The sequence below is a fragment of the Leptonychotes weddellii genome, chromosome 6 (assembly GCF_054177405.1).
Source record: "Leptonychotes weddellii isolate Sample4059 chromosome 6, ASM5417740v2, whole genome shotgun sequence".
Lineage (NCBI taxonomy): Eukaryota > Metazoa > Chordata > Mammalia > Carnivora > Phocidae > Leptonychotes > Leptonychotes weddellii.
Window position 1 is genome coordinate 60,987,941 of NC_138374.1, and position 24,477 is coordinate 61,012,417.

General features: G+C 39.3%; 1 protein-coding gene across 1 annotated transcript in view; it reads right to left on the reverse strand.

Moving 5' to 3' along the window:
- Positions 1-24,477, reverse strand: part of NUP133 (nucleoporin 133) — a 62,082-nt gene that overhangs the window by 8,945 nt on the left and 28,660 nt on the right. Inside the window, exons 13-24 of the mRNA XM_081824241.1 lie at positions 22,927-23,090; positions 21,955-22,049; positions 16,143-16,367; positions 11,853-11,975; positions 11,196-11,295; positions 10,260-10,511; positions 9,528-9,661; positions 7,531-7,689; positions 6,595-6,730; positions 2,712-2,830; positions 1,680-1,760; positions 872-936 (exon numbers count right to left, since the gene is read on the reverse strand). Coding sequence (XP_081680367.1) covers positions 872-936; positions 1,680-1,760; positions 2,712-2,830; positions 6,595-6,730; positions 7,531-7,689; positions 9,528-9,661; positions 10,260-10,511; positions 11,196-11,295; positions 11,853-11,975; positions 16,143-16,367; positions 21,955-22,049; positions 22,927-23,090 — 1,653 coding nt within the window. The remainder of the gene's footprint in view (positions 1-871; positions 937-1,679; positions 1,761-2,711; positions 2,831-6,594; positions 6,731-7,530; positions 7,690-9,527; positions 9,662-10,259; positions 10,512-11,195; positions 11,296-11,852; positions 11,976-16,142; positions 16,368-21,954; positions 22,050-22,926; positions 23,091-24,477) is intronic.

Here is a 24,477-nt window from a genome sequence, read left to right on the forward strand (position 1 = left end):
ATCAAGTGGGCAGAGCTAGATGCTTCAGAGAGTGACCTCCAAGACCAAACAGAACAACAATTTTAACTATTTGGGAGTGATCAGAGGGAGAAATGCTTTAGTAAAAATAGTTCTACTGCAATTTCTCAGCACCATATAAAAAGGAAAACTGTAAGTAGGAAAGGGTGTTAGCACTCAAGTCACGTTCTCTAAAATTCTTTTCCTAGAAACAATTCAACCCCCCAACTGATTATTCTCAGTCTTTCACTGCCACCACCTTTCTTTGCCACCATTTCCCATAGATATCTCCCTTCTCAGGAAGGAGATAATCATGAAAAAGAGGTCTCAGTAACTTAAAGAGAGTACTGATACTCTAATAAACTTTTTATTTAAAACAAAATGCAGCTTCTTGTTTGGTAGAACTGGCCCAACTTCTGTGAAAATCAGGAACATATATATATATTTCTGTGCAAATTGACAGTCCAAATTTTAAAATCAAAAGTAGAGGGGCGTCTGGGTGTCTCGGTTAAGCGTCTGACTCAGGTCATGATCTCAGGGTCATGGGACTAAGCTCCACATTGGGTTCTGCACTGGGCGTGGAGCCTGCTTGAGATTCTCTTTCTCCCCTTCTCCCTCTGCACCCCACCCCCACTCTCTTTCGCTCAAATAAATAAAATCAAAAATAGAGATTTATTATACCAGTGGTCCTAAGTCCTTAAACTCTTCCTTAATTATTGAATGAAAAATTTAGATTACTAATGCACACAATAAAATTTTTATAATTATGTTAGAATACAATTAGGTTACAAAACCATTTGATATAGGATATCATAATCTTCCTAAAGAGTCCTTTTCTAAAACCATAGCTTAGATTCATGCTATGAGAACTTACTTATCTCTCTGAAGAGCTTTGCAAAGGATTTCCAGTTTTAGATCATTTATATTTACATCTTCCTCCTTTATAGTAAAACAAAAAAATCCTCATTAAGTGCTGATTTTAAAAAAATACACGCTTAAATTTGAGTTATGTTAACTAATTCTGCATAAATACGACTGATTTACCTTAATTCATAATTTAAAAAAATTTAAGACATGAATACTCAGAAGCATAAGCCAATTAGTAACTGTGTGAGAATTAGTTTCTGATTATTCTGTGATAATCTGATTTTATCAGGAAACTTGAAAGGGTTAAGATTTTAAATAAGGTAACATAAAAGCCAATACACTACATTTTAAAAATCTATCAATTGCAGGGCCAACTATTTAACCTACAGAATTGTCATTTAAAGCCCCCCTGCCCAAAGAAGGTTGAGAAACAGCTCCTCTTAGGGTGAATACTGTGAAGAATAAATTGATAAAGCAATATATCAGACTGAGGAACTAATAATGACTTAATAATGAAAGAGAAAAAAATACCTCAGGACTCTGAAAAGCCGTGTTTTTTATTCATGCACAGAAAAAGACATCTGGGAATGTGTGAGAATTATCAAGAAAGGGAATCTCCTGACAGCTTTTTAAAGAGCTACACACATTCCAAGAGTTAGGAATAGCTGAACCAGAGAGTCTTTCTAAATTAACACACTGTCATGATTGGCTAAAAGAGGTATTTTTTTCTCTTTTTATAGGTATTCAGTTCTACCAAAAACCATATATATAAATTGTGATACTTGCCTGTGATCATCTCAAGTGATTTTACTTACCTCATCAATATATTCCAGCAAGTCCAAAGCTTTCTTGAAATCATATTCATTAGCTCTTCTGTTTTCTTCACATATATACAGCTATAGAAAGTTCAAATAAGGTTGAGGATTATTTTAAGTAATCCTATAACCAAGACTAGAGAAATTTATGGAGAAAATAATATGTCATTGTCTTTTAAGTAAGTCAAAGGTATTTTTATTTTATAGTAAGAAGACTATCATCTTTGGAAATCACATTCCATCTATCCTCATAATAAACTGTAATTAATTTGCAAATCTTGGTATATGTACTTTTAAAATGTCAGTAAATTTATATTCTTAGGCTCAAGATAGTATACATATTTTAGTATTCTTTTGAGCATATTCTTTGCAATATGCTATATAAGGAGAGGCCGTTGTGAGCTCAATTATAGGAAATCTGTTACTAGTAATGTCTAAAATACTGAAGTTTTTGAATTGTCTTCTTTTTAATAAAATTAGAGCAAATTCAAAGTGATCCTACTTCGCTCTTGCATTTGCAATGCTTTCTTGAAAGGCAAAGAGAGAAGCAGAGTTAAGGCTACATGTGTACTTAACAACAACAGTATCTTACCCAGGCTGCCGCATAACCTAGCTATGCCCTTAAGAATGTGTTATGTTCCAAAGGAAAAGGGTGAGGATGGTACTTATAGGCTATGAAAATCCAGTTCCTTAAACCATTTTTCTTACGGAACAGCCTGAACTGTACCTCACGGTACCTACATGTCCTATGCCGGAAAAGAAAATACAAGTACTTTCTTCTGGTCACCGGCATGAGCACCTCTAGGAACAGGTGGAGATCTACAGGGAGGCAGAGGCTGACCCACTACTTTCTGCTAATGTGCATCCTGCTCTCAAGCAGCTTCTAACAACTTATTCTGGGGGAAGGGGAAAGTTACCAGAAAAACAGGAAGCGGGGAGATGACTACTCATAGGAACTATACCATCTGACTCAAGAAATACCGATGCTGTTTTGAGACTGAGGAACGGTGCAAGGATGGGAAAAGCACGCACGCTGATGAGCTGAGGGGCCGTCAGCACTGGCATCGCACTGAGACTTAGCTGTTTCTCCGCCAGCAGCTGTTCAGGCAGGGTCTCCTGGTGCAAGAGAAAGCGCTCCTGCTCAGCCATTTCTAGAATGCAAAATGAGAGGCAGGGAGGGGAGTAAACTCTTCTATCATAAAACAAATCTAAATTAGGGGCGCCTGGGTGGCTCAGTTGGTTAAGCGACTGCCTTCAGCTCAGGTCATGATCCTGGAGTCCCAGGATCGAGTCCTGCATCGGGCTCCCTGCTCGGCAGGGAGTCTGCTTCTCCCTCTGACCCTCCCCCCTCTCATGTGCTCTCTCTCTCTCATTCTCTCTGTCTCAAATAAATAAATAAAATCTTTAAAAAAAAAAAACAAATCTAAATTTAAAAAAAAAAGAGGAACATCTCTAAAGGTAATCTCATCAGTACTTGGTGATCTTAAAATGTTATTAATTCTGCTAACTTTTGATTTCTGATGTTAAAACATATTCGATTCAAATCATATAAACAATCACAGTCACCAGAAATAGGAGGGGAGAGAAGAGCTATGAAAATAACACTCTACTGTTTGAAGGAGTTGTAGAACAGATGGCTACTTCATCAGGCACAAGTCCCTCAAATCGGGGGTCACCCAGTCCCATTTTATGGTAACTCAGTAACTCCCACCAGAGTTTCTAATATAATCTTTCACTAAGGGAAATGATCCATTTAAAAGCCACCATGAATATATTCCAGGAAAAACAAAACCTGGAAGTTTATGCACCAAACCTAACTAGCAATGGTAATCTCAACAGGATGAGGTGACGGGGTGAGGCTATCCAGGCTGCAGTCCATTCCCAGGCTTTGCCCAGGGAAGTGTGCTGGGCTGCAGGGGAAAAGGATCGAGAATTGCCATGCAGCCTCATAAACACAGCGGTCACAGCAACGTACAGTGACCAAAGCACAAATATGCTCAAATACTGACATCACTCCATGTGATCCTAATTTTATAACAATCAAACAAATCATTTTTGTGCAATTTCTGTACCTAGAAAAACAGACTGGGAGGATACACAAAATAGTAACAGTAGTAATCTCTGAGGCAGTGAGATTATAGGGACAATTTTTTTTTATTGTGTTCTTCCTGGTAATTTACAAATTTCCATAGGAATTATTCACATAACCAGAAAGTAAGTTATTTTTTAAAAGTCTACTCCCTATGACCATATACACTGATAGTCTGTAGGTAATTACTGACACCTGAAAATACTCCCACTGTTTTAAGAAAGTGAAAGTTAAGAAGTGATCAAATCAAAACAGTGACCAGAGTTCTAACGATTTCTGGTGGGTGGGGAAGCAAGAAATAAAACCTTGATTTGATTAACATAGTCTATCTCTGGTGACCAGGCTAAAATATGGTTTCCCATGTCAGACTATCAGCCAACCTTGCAGAATATATACACACTTCTCTAGAACAATAGGCACTGCTAGTACTTAAAAATGAAAGACTGAAGAATCTCCTAAGGAGTGAATAATAATTTTAATAATAAAAGTTAAATGATAAAAGTTAAAAGTTAAATGATTTATTAAGGACTTAATATATGCAAAACATTTTTTTTCAAGGAACAGTGTCTCCAATCCTTACAACTACCCATTTTATAGCCAAGGAACTGAGGCTCAGAAGGTACCCAAGGTCACAAAGCTAGTAAGCTGGAGAAAATAACTGAAACCAGATCTCTCCAATTTCCATCCAGATTCTTTCCACTATTCCCACTCCCCGAAGAAAAAAATGACAGCAGTATAATTAGAATCCATACCTCAGAAGCTGGACTCTGGCTAAGCCCTGCAACCAAACACCGATATTTGCATATACTTCACTCCTAACTACATAAGCTAAGATCCCCTCCAATTTTAATTTTGAAAAATTCCGAATCTACAGAAAATTTTAAAAAAGAATGCAGTGTACACTGTATACCTAGAGTTACCTGCTATTAACATTTTGCCATCTTTGCTTTATCTACCTATCTACCTACCAACCTACCTATTTGCTTTCCCCCCCTAAGTAATACAGAAGTTGCAGACTTTCATGCCATTTCATTTCTAAATACTTTAACATATACCTCCTAAGAACAAGGGCATTCAACCACAGTATCATTATCAAGTCTGAAAAATTTAACGCAAATAGAGTAATGCCATCTAATATTATGTTCACATTTCCCCAGTCGTCCCCAAAATGTTTGTCATAGTTGGTTATTTGGGGGATGACTGAGGAGTTGATCAAGCATCTCACACTGTAGTTGGTTGTCACAGCTCTCAGGCTACTTTAATCTAAAACAGCCTCTTGTCGGGCACCTGGGTGGCTCAGTTGGTTAAGCGACTGCCTTTGGCTCAGGTCATGATCCTGGAGTCCCTGGATCGAGTCCCGCATCAGGCTCCCTGCTCGTCCGGGAGTCTGCTTCTCCCTCTGACCCTCCTCCCTCTCATGCTCTCTGTCTCTCATTCTCTCTGTCTCAAATAAATAAATAAAATCTTTAAAAAAATAAAAAAAAATAAGGTGGCTCCGTGGCACAATGGATAGCGCATTGGACTTCTAATTCTAAAAAAATAAAAAAAATAAAACAGCCTCTTGTCTTTTTTTTTGCCTTTCATGCTGCTGAATTTTGAAGTCTGGGCCAATTATATTGTAAAATGCCCCACAAACAGGATATATCTAATCACTCCCTTGTGGTTAGATTCAGGTTGACCATTTCTAGCATGAAAGTAACACAGGTGGTATTCTATACTGCCACATTACATCACTCCAGGAAGCACGTAATGTGAGTTTGTCTCACTGCTGACGATGGTATCTATTAGATCTGTGTAATAATACTCTGAAAACATGACACGATCTTCTTCCCCTAACCCTTAAACTCAATGGTTTTAGCATCCTTTGATGACTAATTAGTCACCATGGTTGCAAGATGACTTCCCAAGTCCTATTCTACATTAGTTGGTATTCTTTTTTTGTAAAGAAGCATTTCACTGACCCCTCCCCTTTTGGGTATCACTGTGGATTTATGGATTTTTTGTTTTTAAACGTTTTTTAAACGGTGAAATAAAATGCTTTACTATCATTCTTTTTGGTGTTCAAATTATCCCCAAACTTGGCCAGTGGAGGCTGTTGTGTTGACATTTCTACATTAACCCTGCTTTCTGGCTAAACAAGACTTCCCAAGATCATTTCTCCAATAATCCTCAATTCCTTTTACTGAGAAATAGTAGTTAGAAGCCAACGTATAGGACTAGGTATACTCATGCTACTGGGGTGTCACTGATTTTAGGCCTTTTCAGTGAACAGAGCCAAGAAATACTTTAATTTTAAACAATCATGATTCCATCTGATTATCTCCAATTCAAATGCAGTACAGGGTTCTTCCTCATCTTCCTTCTAAATTTCATCTCCCTTCCCCTTGGTTCTCAAAAATAACAATATAGCCAATCATTTTCTCAACCTACAATATAACAAAATAGTTGTATACAATTATGACACCAAAAAGTTTTGAATTCTGAAACCAGTAGCTTCAAAATTACCACTATCTACAATAAAACCCACTGAGTAAAGGTCAAGATTTCTTTGCAGTTCTTCTTGTTCTTAGAATATGAATCACTACGGATGTACTCAGAGCACTCTTCAAATCATATAACATCCTTCTTAGGAATTCTTATTTAACATACAAGTTTTCTCTAAAAAACAGAATCCCAAAAAACATACTTGAGTAAGGGTCTAACGACACTGAAATCACTCCTCTTAAAGGAGAGACAGGTCCTATGTCTAATGAACCCTATTAAATGATAATAGGAATGCACAGAGTTCATTGATAGCATGACTGATGTTCAAATCCTTTCTTTTACCTTCAATTTTTTCTTGCAGCATATTCTCTGAAAAGTCTGAAGCCAATGCAGCCAATTTACTCAAACCAAGAAGGGTTTTTTTCTTTGCAAAGTAATGAGTTTCCACGTTTGCCAAACCCAGAAGTGTTGCATGAGCCTACAATAAACAAAATATGAAAAATGGTAAGATCCTGAGTATTAATTCAAGTTGAAATATTAAGTACAACCCAAAATTGTTTCCCCCCCTTACTGATACCAATGAAAGATCAGATCCAATACTAGCAAACCTAAACCTGACTGGTACTATATACCGAGAGTAATTACTCAATAAAATATTAACCAGCCACACTAATTACTGAGAAAAGAAACATGTATAAAACATTTGTTCTATAACAATTATATATTCACTTCAACATCTTGTCAAGGACAAACTTTAAAACTAATTAGGGTGCTGTTTTTACTCATAATTTGAACATTTCTAAGAAAATACTCATAAAAAAAAGGCCACAGACTGTTATTTACACATTAATAAAATTTTTGTGCTTTACTGTAATAGTAGTCAAATCACAAAAGGTACTTTTTTTATTGAGACATTAAAAGTAATGGCAATGCCATCATAAATAAAAAAGAACACTTTATTTAAATTATGTCAGAGAATAGGAGATACATATTTAAAATAATCTCTAGGGGCACCTGGGTGGCTCAGTTGTTAAGTGTCTGCCTTCAGCTCAGGTCATGATCCCGGGGTCCTGGGATGGAGCCCTGCATCGGGAAGCCTGCTTCTCCCTCTCCCACTCCCCCTGCTTGTGTTCCCTCTCTCGCTGTCTCTGTCAAATACATAAAATCTTTAAAAAAATAAATAATAAAATAATCTCTAAATAGTATTTTAATCACTAAACTACACTAATCAAGTAAAAAATTGCCTAAATCTGCTCCATGTAACTCAATCCTTCTTACCTTTTCTAATTCTTGGCTGTTAATTTCATGTAACCAGCTGAGATGTTCATGAGCCTGCAAAAAATTCGCCAACTCTCCATGCTGAGAAATGGGCTGAGATAATAATTTGCCTCGCTTTCCTTTCTCCAGATACCAACGGAAGAGGAAGTCTGAAAAATTCTACAAATAACAGGGCAAAGAATCCAGTAATATTCAGTAATACAGTTTTAAAAAGTATATTTCTTATAATAAAATATTAATTTTTTTCAAAGGTCTTAGATTGCAGAACAGAAATCCTTAAATACTTATTTTCTATATGGTAGGGCCTTAAAAAAAACTTAGTCATCTCATTTAATAAATGAGGAATTCAGATTCAGAAAGGGGATCTTGCTCAAGATCATGTAAACTTTAGATGTGCGTGGTGTGGTATGGTAGCCATTAGCTACATGTAGCTGTTTAAACTTAGTTAAAATTTTAAAATTCAGTTCCTCAGTCACAGTCACATTTCAAGTGCTCAATGGCCCTATGTCCTATCATAGAATATATGAGTAAGATCTCCAGTGTCACAGAAAGTTCTATGTGACAGTGCAGAACGAAAGATTCTCAAGGATTGAATTCTGTGCCAGAAGGCCATGCAGACTGGCATGATAAATAGGAATCTAGAGAGGCCCTCAATGCCTAGCTGGTTTTTCCCATCAGACGTCTGCTGAATGCTGGGGTTAAGTATGGAAGCCTAGGGTGGAAAGGAAGACTAAAATGTCCTACAGTCACACAGTATGTAAGAGATGTTTCCACTAAAGAAGGAATTCTTCAACGAACATACCAATCCCACAAGACTTCGAAACCAGAAATGAAATGAATATAACAAAAGCCACAACTAAGCCTTGGCCCACCTCTATTCTTGATGAATCAAGTGACCTGCCTCTCACCCTATCTGCCTCCCCAGAGAAAAATAGCATTCATTTCCACCTTTAAGGTTCCTTTATATACAATATCCAAAATAAAACAAAAAAGTACAAGACATAAAAAGCAGAAAAATATGACTAGTAAGTAGACAACAGAACCAGACTGGACAATGATCAGATTTTGGAGGTAGCACAGAAGGATTTTTAAATAATTACTAAACATATTAAAGAAAATAAAAGAATGCTAAAATGGATGGAAAATGTTGACAAAGGGCTAGAATCCACAAAAAGGATAAAAATCATGATGGGCACAAAAATATTTACTTAAGCACTATTGTGAAATACTAAATAAGCCGTGTCCAACAATCAGGCCCTGGTCAAATATGGTAAGTTACACCAAGTTCACAATATACCATAACAGCATCAAAAACATTGTTGTGAAATACTTAATGATAAGGACAAATATTTGTGATATATTAAGGGAAATAAGCAACTGGCAAAACATGTTTGTAATATTATACAGTGAAAAGACTAGAACAATATAAACCAAATGATAAAAAGGGTTCTCTCTGGGTGGTGAAATTGTGAGTGACTTTTAAAATTTTCTGGTTTAAAGGTTTTCTGAATTTTATACAATGTCACTTTTATAGTAGGAAAAAAATCAGTTTTTACATGAAGATCAACTGACTGAATAAAGTGGCTTTAAGAAGCAACTATAATTCATCTAGAGAGTGTCATAATGAGAACTTTTTAAAAAAAATAAGCATGATGTCAACCGAGGAAAGCTGAGCTCTCCAAAAGCTGCAGCATCCTGTGCTCCCAAGATCTTTTTTCAAAGTTTTAAAACTCTCCCAATATTCGTCTATTTACTTTTAATTATAACTGGAAATATCAGAATAGAAATTAAAGTTTTAACACATTCTTCAAAGGTCAAAGAATGTTTCAATAATATTTGGAAATGTCTGCCAATTTACAAAGAAACAATGCACAAATTAGTATCTAAGTTAACTGCAAAAAGATTGTATATTATCTTCCTAAAAACCCAAGTAAGATTTAAAATGGTAAAACCTACTACAGGATCTACTGCCTACGTCCCCAGCGTTCATTACCTACCTGATCGGCAAATTGGGTCATGTAGCGCTGGAGTCTGGTCTGGTTGTCAGTCTGCTCACACATCTGTACTAAGATATCAAAGTCACAGTACTTTTCTGCTAATGAAGCAGCCCACGGGTACTGGCCTAGTGTGACTGTAAAAATGAGAACAGATGGAAAAAAAAAATCCTGTCAGTGAAAACTTAATACGTGATAAAAAATATTACATGAAATTTTACCTTTAACTCATACCATACTCTAAAAATAATGGAATAGAAATCCTTCCAGTTACTGGCATTTAGTTTCATAATCCACATAAATTCATTAAAGAGGCAAATTTAATCCTTTTTGTTCCTGCCTACCTATGAAGCTATTCCCTTCCCATGTGTACAACCCCTCCTCCTCATCCTAACTATGAAAAGAACATGTCCTTTGCTGAACAGCCTTCATCATGCTCTACTGGGCAGACTAGTTATTCGTGTAAAGGTCTCAGATGACAAGCTCTTGGAGGGCAGTCTCCATCTGTTGCTAATTTACCTTTTCAAATCCTCTTCAGCATGGTACTTGTACCTGGGAAGTTTTGAAAACAAGGTTGAACAAATGAACACAGAAAGCTGTACATATATGCTTTAAGTTCTTGGTTATGGTTGGATGAATGATAGTACACTGAATACGCTGCATTAATGATTTGACTCCTTCATCCGTTCTGCAAATTTAAAGACCCATGGCCCTGGCTAAATACCATGCACTTACGAAGTGGAGATAAGAGATCTGATCTTTTCTGTAGGTATTCCATTTCCAGACTGTTATATCTTTCTTGATCACCAGATCGGTCCAGAGACTTCAGCTGGGAAACATAACCATCCAGGAAGCAATCAATCAGTGCTACCAGCTGCTCTGTCAGAATGTTTCGGAGGTTGCTGTCTGCTTGAGGATAAACCACTTTCAGGACAATTCCATGCTGGCGTTCTATTACTGTTCGGATGCCTGAAGGACCACTTGTTGCTGTGAAATCACACAAAGTAATACGGTAAGTAAGGGTTCTATACTGGCTAAGGGAAAGACCAACTGCCTAAATACTATCACCTCACTGCTGCTGGAAAAATAAATCAAATAGGGTTTCAGCTGATACCTCTCTGTCCTGCTCAAATCCCATCTTCTATATGGGAGACTTCCTCAACAAAGCCAGGTAAACATGATCCTTTTTCCTTCTAAATCCCTTTAATGCTGCTCCACCTACTTTTTTGTATTAAATCAACATTAAATATAGTCAGCACCTCCAGAGCCAGGACCTGCTTCTTTGAATAACTATATGCCCTAAAATCTAGAAGACATGGAGCGCCTGGCTGCCTCAGTCACTAGAGCATGCGACTCTTGATCCTGGGGTCATAAGCTCAAGCCCCTCGTTGGGGGTAGCGATTACTTAAAAAATAAATAAGTAAATAAAATCTAGTGGACACATAATAAGTACTAGTGAAATACATTATAGAGAGATCTATAAATTATTCAAGGGAATAAAGCAATTTTCACAAGAATTGCTCATTCTGGAGATAGCACTTATTTTTCATTTCACTTATAAATCTACACTAATGGAGTAATACAGCTTCCAAAAATCGGTCATCAGGAATATATTTTGAATGACTGCTAATAATAAATCAGTATATTTGGGCTCAGTGCTTGCAATCTCACCTGTCCAAGGAATATATTCAGGTTCCTGTTCTAGTGGTTCTTCTCTTCTATATAAGGAGTTTCTATTTTGTCGATAATGACTAGCAGCTTGTAGCATGTCCTAGAAAAACAATGTGACAGCATATGCAGAAAGCGATGAATCCCAGTATTTTTAAAGGTAATTTCAAACACCAAAGTCTATTAATACTAAAAAATACTCGGCACAGGTCTGCAAAATTACTTTTTGGTTCTTTCTGCATTGAAATTTAATTTCAATTTTGGAAAACTATAGTAACCAGAGTAGGGAAACCATTGCTATAAAGACCATTAGCTAAGATTAAATGGAACATTTTAATCAGTAATATAAACAGTAAGCATTTGAGTGATTTATTTAGTTAGTATAACATTAATACATTTGTAATGATATATATATATCCTTCTCCAAATAAAAGGTTTATTTTACCAAACAGAACTCAGGATCATAGACACTTAATATGCACAAGGCAAACATTCAAAATGTTTGGCTGATTAATAAAATGGCATTTTTCTAAATTTTTAGAATTAAGTGCTAAACACTTATAAATTACTGGCGATACAGAATAGGAATATGGAAACCACTTTCTCTTCTATCCACACTCTGGTCTTTGATTTGCTGAAATCTTCACTGTAATTTTGTACCTTGAGAATACTGTTCACATTGATGACCACCTCAGCCCATTCAACAGATTCCAATGATGTATCCTTTAAGACCTGCTCCTCATGCTCTAGTAAGCACTCACAGACGGTGTCTACCTGGGACACCTGGGGAAGTACAGAGAAGGCAATACTTAAAACAAAAATTATGGTGATGGTAATAATTACAACTGCCCAGAATCTACTCAAGGGGCTTTTCTCATCAAGGAATACCCTCAGCTCATTAGCCAGAATAAAACAGCTGATGGTGAAAATAAATTTAAAAGGAAGTAGAAAGAGAAAATATTGTTCAAGGAATCCTTGAGCAACAAGGTTTGAACCGCATGCATCCACTTACACGTGGATGTTTTTTGATAGATACAGTAAATTTATTTTCTCTTCTTTATGATTTTTTAAAACACTCTGACTGCTTGGGGGGTCAGCACCCTTAACCCCCCGCATTGTTCAAGAGTCAAATGTATATAACTTCTGTTCTTTTCTAATTTTTTTGTCATTATTAACACATGAAGGTAATGATGCAAAAATATTCTTTAAGCACTGAAACACCTGTTTCCAGTTTCAGCCCATGGTTAAACTTTCCCCCCTTTATTAAGTGGATATTTACTTAATACATTTAGAGTTTGCATATAATTGGGCATGCAAAGAAATAACAGAAATGAGGTTTGCTGCCCTTATGCTTATAAGCTAGTTGAAGGAACAAGACATATGCATATGCAAAATATGGCCCAAACAAAATCATCTTTTAAACCCTGTTATTCCTTTTCTATTTCAGGTGTTAGTCAAAGGCATCCTAATAGCCCCAGCAAGAGACTTTTGGCTCATTTAATTTCCAAGATTAAATGTAAGAATTTCTTAATATCGCTAATGTGAAAATGGTAAGAAAGCATGTATGACATAAAAAAGCAGGAAATATAAAAGCAGGGATGCCTGGGTGGCTCAGGTTAAGCATCTGCCTTCAGCTCAGGTCATGATCCTAGGGTCCTGGGATCAAGTCCCGCATTGGGCTCCTTGCTCAGCAGGGAGCCTGCTTCTCCCTCTCCCGCTCCTCCTATTTGTGATCTCTCTCTCTGACATATAGATAAAATCTTAAAAAAAAAAAATATATATATATATAAAGCAAATAAAATGTCAAATAAATTGCTAAACACCTTCACCACGAGAAAGTTACGTACTCAGTGGTTTCAAATACTATTTATGCTGACCCAACAGTCTATCCCTTAAGCAGTTAACTCTATGGAACCCTAAGATTCAGAACTACACCCCAAAGGAAACTTAAGACCAGTAAACGTCATGAGGAATTAAGATAAATGGTGATGTAAATAGTCTTAAACATTACCATTTTCCATATGGAGCGTTCTTTTGAAGAACCAATCACATTTTTGGTTTTGTTCTATCATATTCCTAAGGTACTACTCATGAATTATGTATCCAACTGATAATTTCCAGATCCTTTTTTTTTTTTTCCAGTTAACTGGAAAATGCAGGTATACTGAATTAACTAGTATGCTTTCCACTTGGATCCAAATGCAGAAAAAGGAATCAGGCTCTTACTCAATTCTTTCAAATAATTTGTTAGTAACTTTTTTTAAAAATTTGCTTTGCCATGTAAAATTATGTATGAACAAAGACCAAAAAAGAACACAAAAGTTACAACAGTGTGATTGTGAAAGGAATCTATACACCTTAAGGATCCTACCTTTTCCCCTTCAAACCCCAATAGCCTCTCAAACCTGAGGCCCTGAGAGGCTTACAACCCTCATTTCCAAATTCCTTTCCTCAAATAAACCTACTAACTCTCCTTACGGTACTCTAATCCTTCCAGTCAAAAAGCCAGACGGTTCTTACAGACTTGCTCAGGATCTCAGAATTATCAATGAAGCAGTCTTCCCTATCCACCCCATCGTCCCCAATCCATACACCCTTCTCCCCACTATTCCACCCTCCACCATGTACTTCACTGTCTTAGACCTTAAGGATGCATTCCCTACTATTCCCATCTCCCCAGAATCCCAGGACCTTTTCACCTTTCCCTGGACTGACCCCAACACCTGACACTCCCAACAGTTAACTTGGACAGTTCTCCTGCAGGGTTTTAGGGATAGCCCTCACTACTTCGGACAAGCTCTGGCATGAGATAACCTCTCCCTCCCAAATAGTACTCTTATCCAATATGTAGGTGACCTTCTCCTCTATTAGCCCTTCTTTGCCCACTTCTATTTCTGACACCATCACTCTCCTCCCCTTCTTACACAACAAAGAGTTAGGGCCAAGTGCAGACACCTATGAGTTTTGTCTGTAAGCTTGGCTGGAGGTGGGGGAGTGAGGGCTTTGCACAGATTCCTTTCAGATTGGTTAGATCACGGAATTTGAGGTAAACTGTTTTTCTTTCTTTCATTCAGATTTTGGGGATATTTCCTATATTTAAAAAACAACAACAAAATAAAACAAAAAAGTGCTTTGCCTTACACCCTTAGACAAAAAACTAACCCAAATATATAAGAACAGGCATTCTTAGAACTAAATACATTTATGGATTCAACAGAAAACCTGAACATAGTTCAGGGTCTTAAATTATTTTTAGGTTACAGTACATGAAACATAGCTGGCCCTTAAACAACACAGGTTTAAACTGCATGGGCCCACTGATGCACGTATTTTTTTCGATACAGTACGGTACTGTGAATTCAGTACTGTGAATTTATTTTCTCTTCCTTATGTAAATTTTATTTTTTTTTATTTTATTATTTTTTTTAAAGACTTTATTTATTTATTTGAGACAGAGAGAATGAGAGACAGAGAGCATGAGAGGGAGGAGGGTCAGAGGGAGAAGCAGACTCCCTGCCGAGCAGGGAGCCCGATGCGGGACTCGATCCCAGGACTCCAGGATCATGACCTGAGCCGAAGGCAGTCGCTTAACCAACTGAGCCACCCAGGCGCCCCTTATGTAAATTTTAACATTTCCTTTACTTTATTGTAAGAATACAGTATGTAATACTGTATATAACATACAAAATGTGTATTGATTTAACTATTGGTAAGGCTTCTGGTCAACAGTAAGCTACTAGTAGTTTTTTTTTTTAAAGATTTTATTTATTTGACAGAGAGAGTGAGAGAGGGAACACAAGCAGGGGGAGCAGGAGAGGGAGAAGCAGGCTTCCCGCAGAGTGGGGAGCCCAATGCGGGGCTCGATCCCAGGACCCTGGGATCATGACCCAAGCCGAAGGCAGACGCTTAACAACCGAGCCATCCAGGCGCCCCAGTAGTTAGTTTTTGGAGAGTCAGAAGTTATACACAGATTTTCCACTGTGCAAGGGTATTGGCATGTTGTTCAAGGGTCAACTGTATTAAGAAGAAAAAAGGACTTCTTGGCATAGCCTGTTAGATGCTAGATTATAGCTAGACTGTGGTAGGAAGGAAATAAAAATGAAACTGACCAAATAGAGTTAAAAGTTCCCCAAATGTAAAAAACAATTATAGGGAGGGAGTAAAGTCTCCCCTGCCCCTGCATGAGGTTGTAAGAAGTTGCACAAGAACAAGAGCTGTATGTTATTATCACAATAGTCAGCTGCCACCAGCTGACCAGCATCTTAATCTTTTCTTCCTCTGATGTTTACAGCAGGTTTTTCTTTCCCTTGGAAAATAAACCTGATTTTAAAAGCAAGGTAGATAGTAGGATCCTAGCAGGTAGTGAGCAGAGTTTAGTGAAGGGCCCGTTTGTGGTGGTGCTGGCAGGGGCCAGGGGATCTACAGAGGAAGGTGCAGCATCCAGGGCCAGCAAGAGGGGAGCCACTACGAAGGCCGGGCGTGACGGGGCACTGGGCGGAAGCAGTACTGGAAACATGGAGAGCAGCCAGCGAGAAGCCTCAGTCTCTGACAGAAGGCCCTGTAAACTGCAGTGGAAGCAGGGAAGGAACGAGGCTGGGGGAATAACTGATAGAACAAATAATAACAGATAACCACTCCCGGCCTGATACTGCGTCACCGTTATCAAAGACAACAGGAGGGCAAAGGAACCCACTGACGAGATGCCCTCTAGAGGGGGCAGCGTCAAGAGTGGATTCGGAGAGGCAAAAAGAAAACATCCAGCAGACAGTAGAGAAGACTTAGTCAATTTTGCAAGCTCTAACTTACAGGGAATGTGCTAAATAAACATGGAGTCCTATTTAAAATTTCAATGAGATTTTTTTTGTGCTCAATCTTTTCCCTGTTCGAGGCATGATCAGCAAATGGCATAGCTCTACGAAGCCACATTAAAGGCAAAAGAACTCCTCTTACTTCTCTAAAAAAGACATCTGCTGGAGTCAGGTTGGATGGGATTTCACAGTCCCTCTTGTTTAAAGCAATCATTATTGCTGTGTTCAGCAGGTCCGAGAGCCTGGAGTGGTAGTTCTTGAGAACAATGGCGGCTGATAACTTTTCTGCATGCTCACAGAGCAACAGTCGAGTTGCCATGGGCATCCCTCTTACTGCAAAAGTGCCAAGACGTCCAAATAAGCCAACCTGGGGAAAATACAAACACATGTTCTTAGGAAACATTTACAGTAACACACGAAATAATGCAGGCTTATCCCCACCAGAAGCACAATGGGTACAGAGCTGTTGGCCTTAGGTGTCCCCAAGAAAGTTCCTCAGCTATCTTCTCCTTTCCACCATTTTACACACACACACACACGAGCCACTAGCACCTATAACAAAGTATAGATGTTCCTCTTCTGAGATTAGGGTCATTCCACTACTCTATCTTATTTCTCATTATTTATGGTTATCAAAAGCGTAAAATTGCTCTTTTCTACCTAACTCCCCAAGATTCTAGATCTTTGTGAACTAGACACTCAGCAGTCTCCATCTTTAGCGATTAATTTCCAGAACCTTAAAGTCATGGGAAGGGTGGGAGAGTCTTTAATCCTCTGCACTACTACCTGTGCCTGATGCCCATTTCTGATGTGTTACTCTGGGAGTTCTTCTTAGCTTTCTCATCTGATAAAGTGTTAACACCCAACTAGGAAGAAGCCAAGAGACACATGTAAATACTGAATACTCTTCTACACTTTATTACTGAGTGACTTGATTTTTGTATGTTGAGGTTTATTTTAAATAAAGTACACAGTAAACAAAATAAACAATGCCCCAAATCCCCAGAGAAGTCCTACTGACATGGGTGAAAAACACACATGGTTAGAAAACTTTTTTTTTTCTGAATTAATTTATTTTATTACAATGAGCTTAAGAAAATAATAAGGACTCTACCTTTTGCTAAATGGGCTAAAATGGTTTTCTGCAAATCCCCCATGAGGTTAGTGACGGTCTTTTTTCTTCTTTTTTTTTAAAGTATAAAGATAGCCCTATAGTGTGTAAATGGGAAGCCCCAGGAGAAGGCTGCTTCCCATACAACAATCATCAGAACCATGGAGAAACAAGAGGTAATTACAGTGAAAAGCCAAAACAACTTGTGTCTTGGAAGTGTGGTTCACACACGCGTGTCAAGAACAAAAACTGTGGGGCGCCTGGGTGGCTCAGTCGTTAGGCGTCTGCCTTCAGCTCAGGTCATGATCCTGGGGTCCTGGGATCAAGCCCCGCAGCAGGGAGCCCGCTTCTCTCTCTCCCATTCCCCCTGCTTGTGTTCCCTCTCTTGCTGTGTCTCTCTCTGTCAAAAAAATAAATAAAATCTTTAAAAAAAAAAAAAAAGAACAAAAACTGCAATATCAGCCAACTGAAAACAAAAAATAAAAGATGACATTCGTGGGTCTTTTCCCTTTTTCTCTGTGGAAAAATGCTCTTTCATTTTTTTTAATGAGAGAAGACTGTTCTTTTCTTTTTTGAAGATTTTATTTATCTGACAGAGACAGAGAGAGAGCACAAGCAGGGGGAGGAGCAGAGGGAGAGAGAGAGAAGCAGGCTTCTCCGCTGAGCAGAGAGCCTGATGTGGGGCTCGATCCCAGGACCCTGAGATCCTGACCTGAACAAAGAGAGACGCTTAACCGACTGAGCCACCCAGGCACCCGAGAAGATGGTTTCTACACTGTGACCTGACATGAAAATGCTGTGTGCCCAGGGTGCCACACCCAGCAGCACCTCTCACTGACTACCACTGTGAGTAGAGAATCTGGACAATAAGAGGATGAACATGACCTCTCTTGGCTGGAGAACCATTTCTTGCCACTTTGCTGCTGAATTCACTCATGAAACTGCTCAAAGAAAAGCTGCACCCTGACTTCTGAGAATCTACAGCAATTATATATAAAGACTATCGACTAAGAGGACAGCACACGTGAACCCTTCCTTCAGAGAATACAACCAAAAGAGAGTGGGTCTGATAAACTGGGGCCAGAATGAAGGATAATACTGTAGGTCAGACCTCAAGGCTCTCAGGAACATCATCTACCATCCCAAATGAATACCAAAGCCAGGAAAGAGGGTGTGAAGCTCTGACCCATGAAAGAGAACAATACAAAACATTTAACAAAGGCACGCTACTCCCCCTGAGGCTCAATCAACAGTGCAGGGCTTGCGTGGTATAATGTGGACACCAGAACCCTCAGCTGTACTTGGTTTGCCACCTTTGATTCCCCATGTTGCAAAGAGAACTGGAACCCTATCAGATTCCTGGCATTATTTCACTCACACTGGTCCCTTTAAAGTCGTTCCTCAAGCCAGACCCCAAGGGGCCCTGTATGCAGTGAGGGTGTAGACTCATGATCCATTTGTTAGTCTGTAGTTAGAGCAGGAGAACTTAAACCTGATGAATTCTACTCTGTAAAACAGCAACCATCAGTGAGTTAGGGGTATCAAAGAGGCTTCTGTGAAGGGGAAGACTCAACTGGGATGTGCAAGAAGGCAGGATTTGAAGGTCTATGCCTAGCAGCCTGCAGGAGTGACTCTGGCACTAAGCTCCCAGCCAACCCTGACTAAGCTGGCATGGGGGTGCAGAGGGGGCATCCGCTCAGTGTTTAAACAGTCCTCGAATAGAGGGTTCTAGACCTCTGTGACACTCCTAAAGCTCAATGTACCTGCTACCTTTGAAAAGACAGGTGTGATTCTTACCTGCTCAACTGCAAGATCTGCTCTCTTAATTCCTTTGATAATAAAGCAACACCCTAGAAACGAAGAACCTTGGAAAATCGTGGGAAAAACCACATGGGCTTTCCCAGTGCTAGCTGCCTGTTTTGGGATATTAGTTACAACCTTTCATGACTCTGAGAGCTACAATGCAGGCTACCTAGCTAGGGCAGTCTGAAAGAGTCCTCCTGCTTTTCCTTCACAGAACACAAGATAAAGGGAGAAGTGACCAAGATTGTGGTAGGTCACCATTCTGGAAATCTCTCCACCACACTGTCCATGGCGAAAGCGGAGAGCCTGGCTTGCACATGGTTAGAAAACTTAATAGTATAGAGAGGTAAAAGTCCCCAGCCCATTCCCTACTGGAGGTGCAGTTAAATTTCCCTGCTATCTTTATATGCTTTTGTGGCATTCATAATGCTAGGAGACTTTTTTTTAACACAAAGGGGTCACACTATATATATTGTTTTGTACCTTGTTTTGATAGCATCTTATTTTTTCACAACACATTTAGATACACTTTTTTTTTCCTCATTATTTTTAAGACCATGGAATAGGTTGCTGGATCAATCTGTCTTAGTTTATTCATTCACCCTGTTCACCTGGTTATTTTAAAATAAGAGTTGCATTGTCTTTTCTGATTTGAATTCTCCTCCTGGTTCCCTCACAAATATTGAAAATGTAGTTTTTACATGAGGGAATTCTGCTTGCCTCAGCGCGGCAGCACTGCCCGTGAAGTGATGTCTACCCATGAACATCGCTCAGGCCCCATGACAAAGAGAAGCACGGTAACACCCTGCCTCTAAGCCTCTCCGCACTACGTGTGAGGACATATGCTTCCCTCAGTGCCAGAAAACCGGAGGCAAAGGGACTGTCCTGAGGCCTGGGTATTAATTCTCATCCCCTTTAGCACGAGATATGGCCTCGTTGGCACAGAGTCTGGCTTGAGGAGAGCCTCATATTCAGAAGTATTTCCTTAGGGGCGCCTGGGTGGCTCAGCTGTTAAGCCTCTGCCTTCGGCTCAGGTCATGATCCCGGGGTCCTGGGATCGAGTCCCACATCAGGGTCCCTGCTCAGCGGGGAGCCTGCCTCTCCTTCTGCCCCTCCCCCTGCTCGTGCTCTCTCTCTCTCTCTGACAAATAAATAAATAAAATCTTAAAAAAAAAAAGTATTTCTTTAGATACAAGTATCTGGTTATACAATTATTTACATTAATAATAATTAACAATAATATGCTCTAAAATATTAAAGGTAACTCAAACATAAATGTATAGCCAGAATGGGATTTTTAGATCCAGCTAGATATTACCTTGCAATGGACACTGCCTCCAAGAGTTGAATGACTCCAGCAGGGTTTCTGAAGCCTGGGGAGGCTGTGCCAAGAGATACGACAACTGCTCCTGCTCCATGGCTCTCTCAACCCTCTGATAAATTAGTGTGTGCTTGGTGTGGCATATTAAGGCATGAACTCCTTCCATCCCAGTATGCACATCCTCCTGCAACATGACTTTGGCACTCCTCCCATCAAGAGGTAGAATCCATCTCTCAATCCTTTTCATCTGGGCTGGGCTGGTGACTTGCTTTGACCAATGTCACTTTGTTTGGTGGAAGTAACATTTTGTGACATCTAACGTAAGACCTGAGGAAGACTACAGCTTCTAAGTTCATCCCCATGGAGGGCTGCCCTGAGACCACAGGAAGCCAGTTCAGCCTAAAGGAAGATTAGAGACTAAGTGGAGGAGAAGAACCATGTGGCCCAGCTGACAGCCTGACATCAAATGTCAGGCAAGAGAAGCTTGGGGACCTTCCAGCTCAGCCTATCCTAAATGTAGTTCAAGGAGTGGTCCCAGCTGAAATCCACAGAAAAACCACCCAGGTACCCGAAAGAAATGTTTTAATCCACATTTTGGGGTGGTTTGTTAGGTATTAATAGTTCACTAATACACTTGACTAAATAAACAATTACATTAGAAGAAAATGTTGTGTTTTTCCCCCCATTAATTTGTAGTCTATCTAAACCACTTAAAAAAAAGGAGAGAGACTTGAATGATTGGAGTGCCCTTGCCAAGACAATAAAAGTAGACAGGAGCCAAACCATACATTACAACTGAAGCAGAATGTGGAATTAAGAACAATCAAGGTGTTTCTGGAATCATCTAGAATTGCACTGTCCAATAAGGTAGCCACTATCCACCAAAGTGATAATTTAAATTTAAGTTAATCAAAATAAATTAAGAATATAATTCCTCAGTTGTACCAACCACATTTTAAGTGCTCAGCAGCCACCTGTGACTAGTGGCTACTGAGTAACACAGATATAGAACATTCCCATCACCACAGTAAGTTCTATTAGACAGCATCAGAATCTCTTTAACATGAAGGCATTACTGATTTTGGAAAAAGTAAGCAAAAGTGGGATTAAATGCATTCATTTGGATATATAATATGCCCGAGAGCCACTACTGATCAACAAGGCAGAGACGGGTGATACTGTGTAACAATTCTGTCTAGCAGTAAAAACATATTCTAATTGTAGGCCCAATATAAATGAGGATACTCCATTAAAAACAAAACAAAACAAAAAACCACAAAATTTAAATAAGGAATCAATTCTAATGGCACTTCAAAATTATAAACCCATATATCAAAATCTGTCATCACCTTAATATTCTTCACTATCTTTTCAATAATACAAAGGCAATTCATGAAAACCTAAGTTTACTTAAAAGCACACAGGTATCAAAGAATGTTAAAAGAAAGTTGAAACATTTCTGTGGAAATACACTGTTTTTCTTCTTTTTAGCCTGTTTTCTGTGCAGCTTTTATACTTGAATAGCTCCCTCTCCCCCACCAGCCCTGGACTTATTTACTTTGAAGTCAGCAAAGAAAATGGAAAACACTAGTCAGGTCCAACCCCACAAAACACCTCAGAATAAGAAAGGATCTCCCATTATCCTGGAGAGAGCTGACAAAAGACACAGTAAAGCCAGGTGTCCTGGCCATCCCTGTTCATAGCAACTGGGATGCTTACTTGGTGAATAAAGTCCATAAGGAAAGAATGGGCTTTCATCTTGTCTTCTAGCTGGTGAAGAATAATCAGTGATGTATTGCTAAACCCAGGTGCTTCTGTTGAAACACAGTAACAAAATTTAAACACATAACATACTGGCTTTACAATAATTACTGCTATTAAAATAAAAAGTTAAAAAATATACCAAAGGAAACTCCCAATCTTTTAATGCAACTATTTGTAACATTACCCAAGAGTTTAAAAAATTTAGAGGAAAATTTTGGGAGTCATACCATATTTATTCAAAACACAAACCCTGTTATTGTTAGTTTAATCATTTATATCATTCTAAGCTTGCCAGCTCAAAATGAAGTCAAAGAAAAAAGGTAAGCACTGATGTTTCCTTCCTAACCCTCTAATGAGGTTTAGCAAACTTGCTAAGTAGGAATTTAGAGAGAGAAATGGACATTTGAGACTGTTTGCTGGTACCTGGGAATACCGAGTGCCCATGATGCTGCAGTGGAAGTGTGAGAAGGACAGTCACCCAGGGCAGAAAGGAAAGCACAGGGCAGAAACATGGTATGCCCACTTCTATACATTGAGATTTGCTCATTGCCGCTCTCAGGGAAATGTATAATTTCTATTAGGCAAATACAGTGATTATACCAAAATTGTCATTTAATTTGGGAGCGAATAGGTGCCAAATGCTTACATATGCCACCAATTTCGTTTTAGAAATAAAATGGTGAGAAAGCTAAGTAGGGCTAATTAATCTGCTTCACATAGAACAAGCAGGATTTGCTCCAATACTCCTTCAGTTTTTATCCTGCAGATCTGTTCTGAGCCCTTTTCAAAATCTACTATAAGTTATAACCTTTTAAAAAATAGTAAAATCATAAACTAAAAAAACATGCTTCGAGAGATGCTTTAATAAAAGAACTAGAATATTCTCAAAATAGATCACTCCATAATATGAAAAGTAAAAGTTCTTACCCTCAGGGACAGACTCAGCCCATCGTGGGTCGGAGGCTGGGTAGTCATCCACCAGATCTACACTGATTTGGGTAACAGCTCTGTCTAGTTCACAGTCGGAATCCAAATCAGAGTGGGGTGAAAAGAGCTCATCAACCATCATTTGAGCATGACCTAGATCTTTTCTGAAATAAAATTGGAAAATAAAAGTATTAAAGGAGGCAAACCATTTTCAAAATTCACCATGAAAAAGTTAACTACAGGGGTGCCTGAGTGGCTCAGTCGGTTAAGTGTCTGCCTTCGGCTCAGGTCATGATCTTGGGGTCCTGAGATCGAGCCCCACATCCAGCTCTCTACTTAACAGGGAGTCTGCTTCTCTCTCCCTCTGCCTCTCCTCCCGCTGGTGTTCGCTCATGCTCGCTCTCTCTCTCTCTCGTGCTCACTCTCCTCCTCTCTCTCAAATAAATAAATAAAATCTTTTAAAAAAGAAAAAGTTAACTGGGACAGTCCCCTATTTTAGTTGAGAGAGAGAATTTATTTAGTTGAGAGAGAGAAAGAGAACGAGCATGTGGGAAGGGGAGAGGGAGAGAATCTCAAGCAGACTCCCCGCTGAGTGCAGAGCCCCACATGGGGCTCAATCTCACCACCAGCAAGATCATGACCTGAGCGGAAACCAAGAGACGGATGCTCAACCAACTGAGCCACCCAGGTGCCCCAAAGTTAACTACTTTTAATAACATTTATTTAAAAGGGAGACCAACTATTACGCATTTAATAATTCAACAAATATATGTTGAGTACTTACAATATGCTAGGCACTGGAGGCAGAATGACAAGACATTAAAAAACACTCTAAGAGGGCGCCTGGGTGGCTCAGTTGGTTAAGCGACTGCCTTCGGCTCAGGTCATGATCCTGGAGTCCCGGGATCGAGTCCCGCATCGGGCTCCCTGCTCAGCGGGGAGTCTGCTTCTCCCTCCGACCCTCCTCCCTCTCGTGCTCTCTGTCTCTCATTCTCTCTCACAAATAAATAAAAATAAAATCTTTAAAAAAAAAAAAAAACACTCTAAGACTTCACAAAGGACACAGTGTCACAAGGAGCAGAGAGTTAAACAAGTAGTTACATGTACACTGTGACAGAAAAAGAACAGAGTGCTTGCTACAGAGCACACAGAAAGGAAACCAAAACTGTCTGAGGGGCAGGGAAAACTTCCTGGAGGAAGAGGTGCATAAGCAGAGGCCTACAGCTAAGGAAGAGGAGCAGCGAGGCTGAGGGGACTATGGGGAGGGGTACACGGTGGCAGAGAGCACACGTCACACATGTGAGTAAGTATGTCCATATCTTAGCAAAGAACTGAAGCCATGGGGAGGATGAGATCGCCCAGGAAAGAAAGAGGGAAGAAGGCTTCCAGGGCAGACTCTCAGAAACACCACCAATTAAACGACAGAGGGGGCGCCTGGGTGGCTCAGTCATTAAGTGCCTGCCTTCGGCTCAGGTCATGATCCCAGGGTCCTGGGATCGAGCCTCACATCGGGCTCCCTGCTCTGCGGGAGGCCTGCTTCTCCCTCTCCCA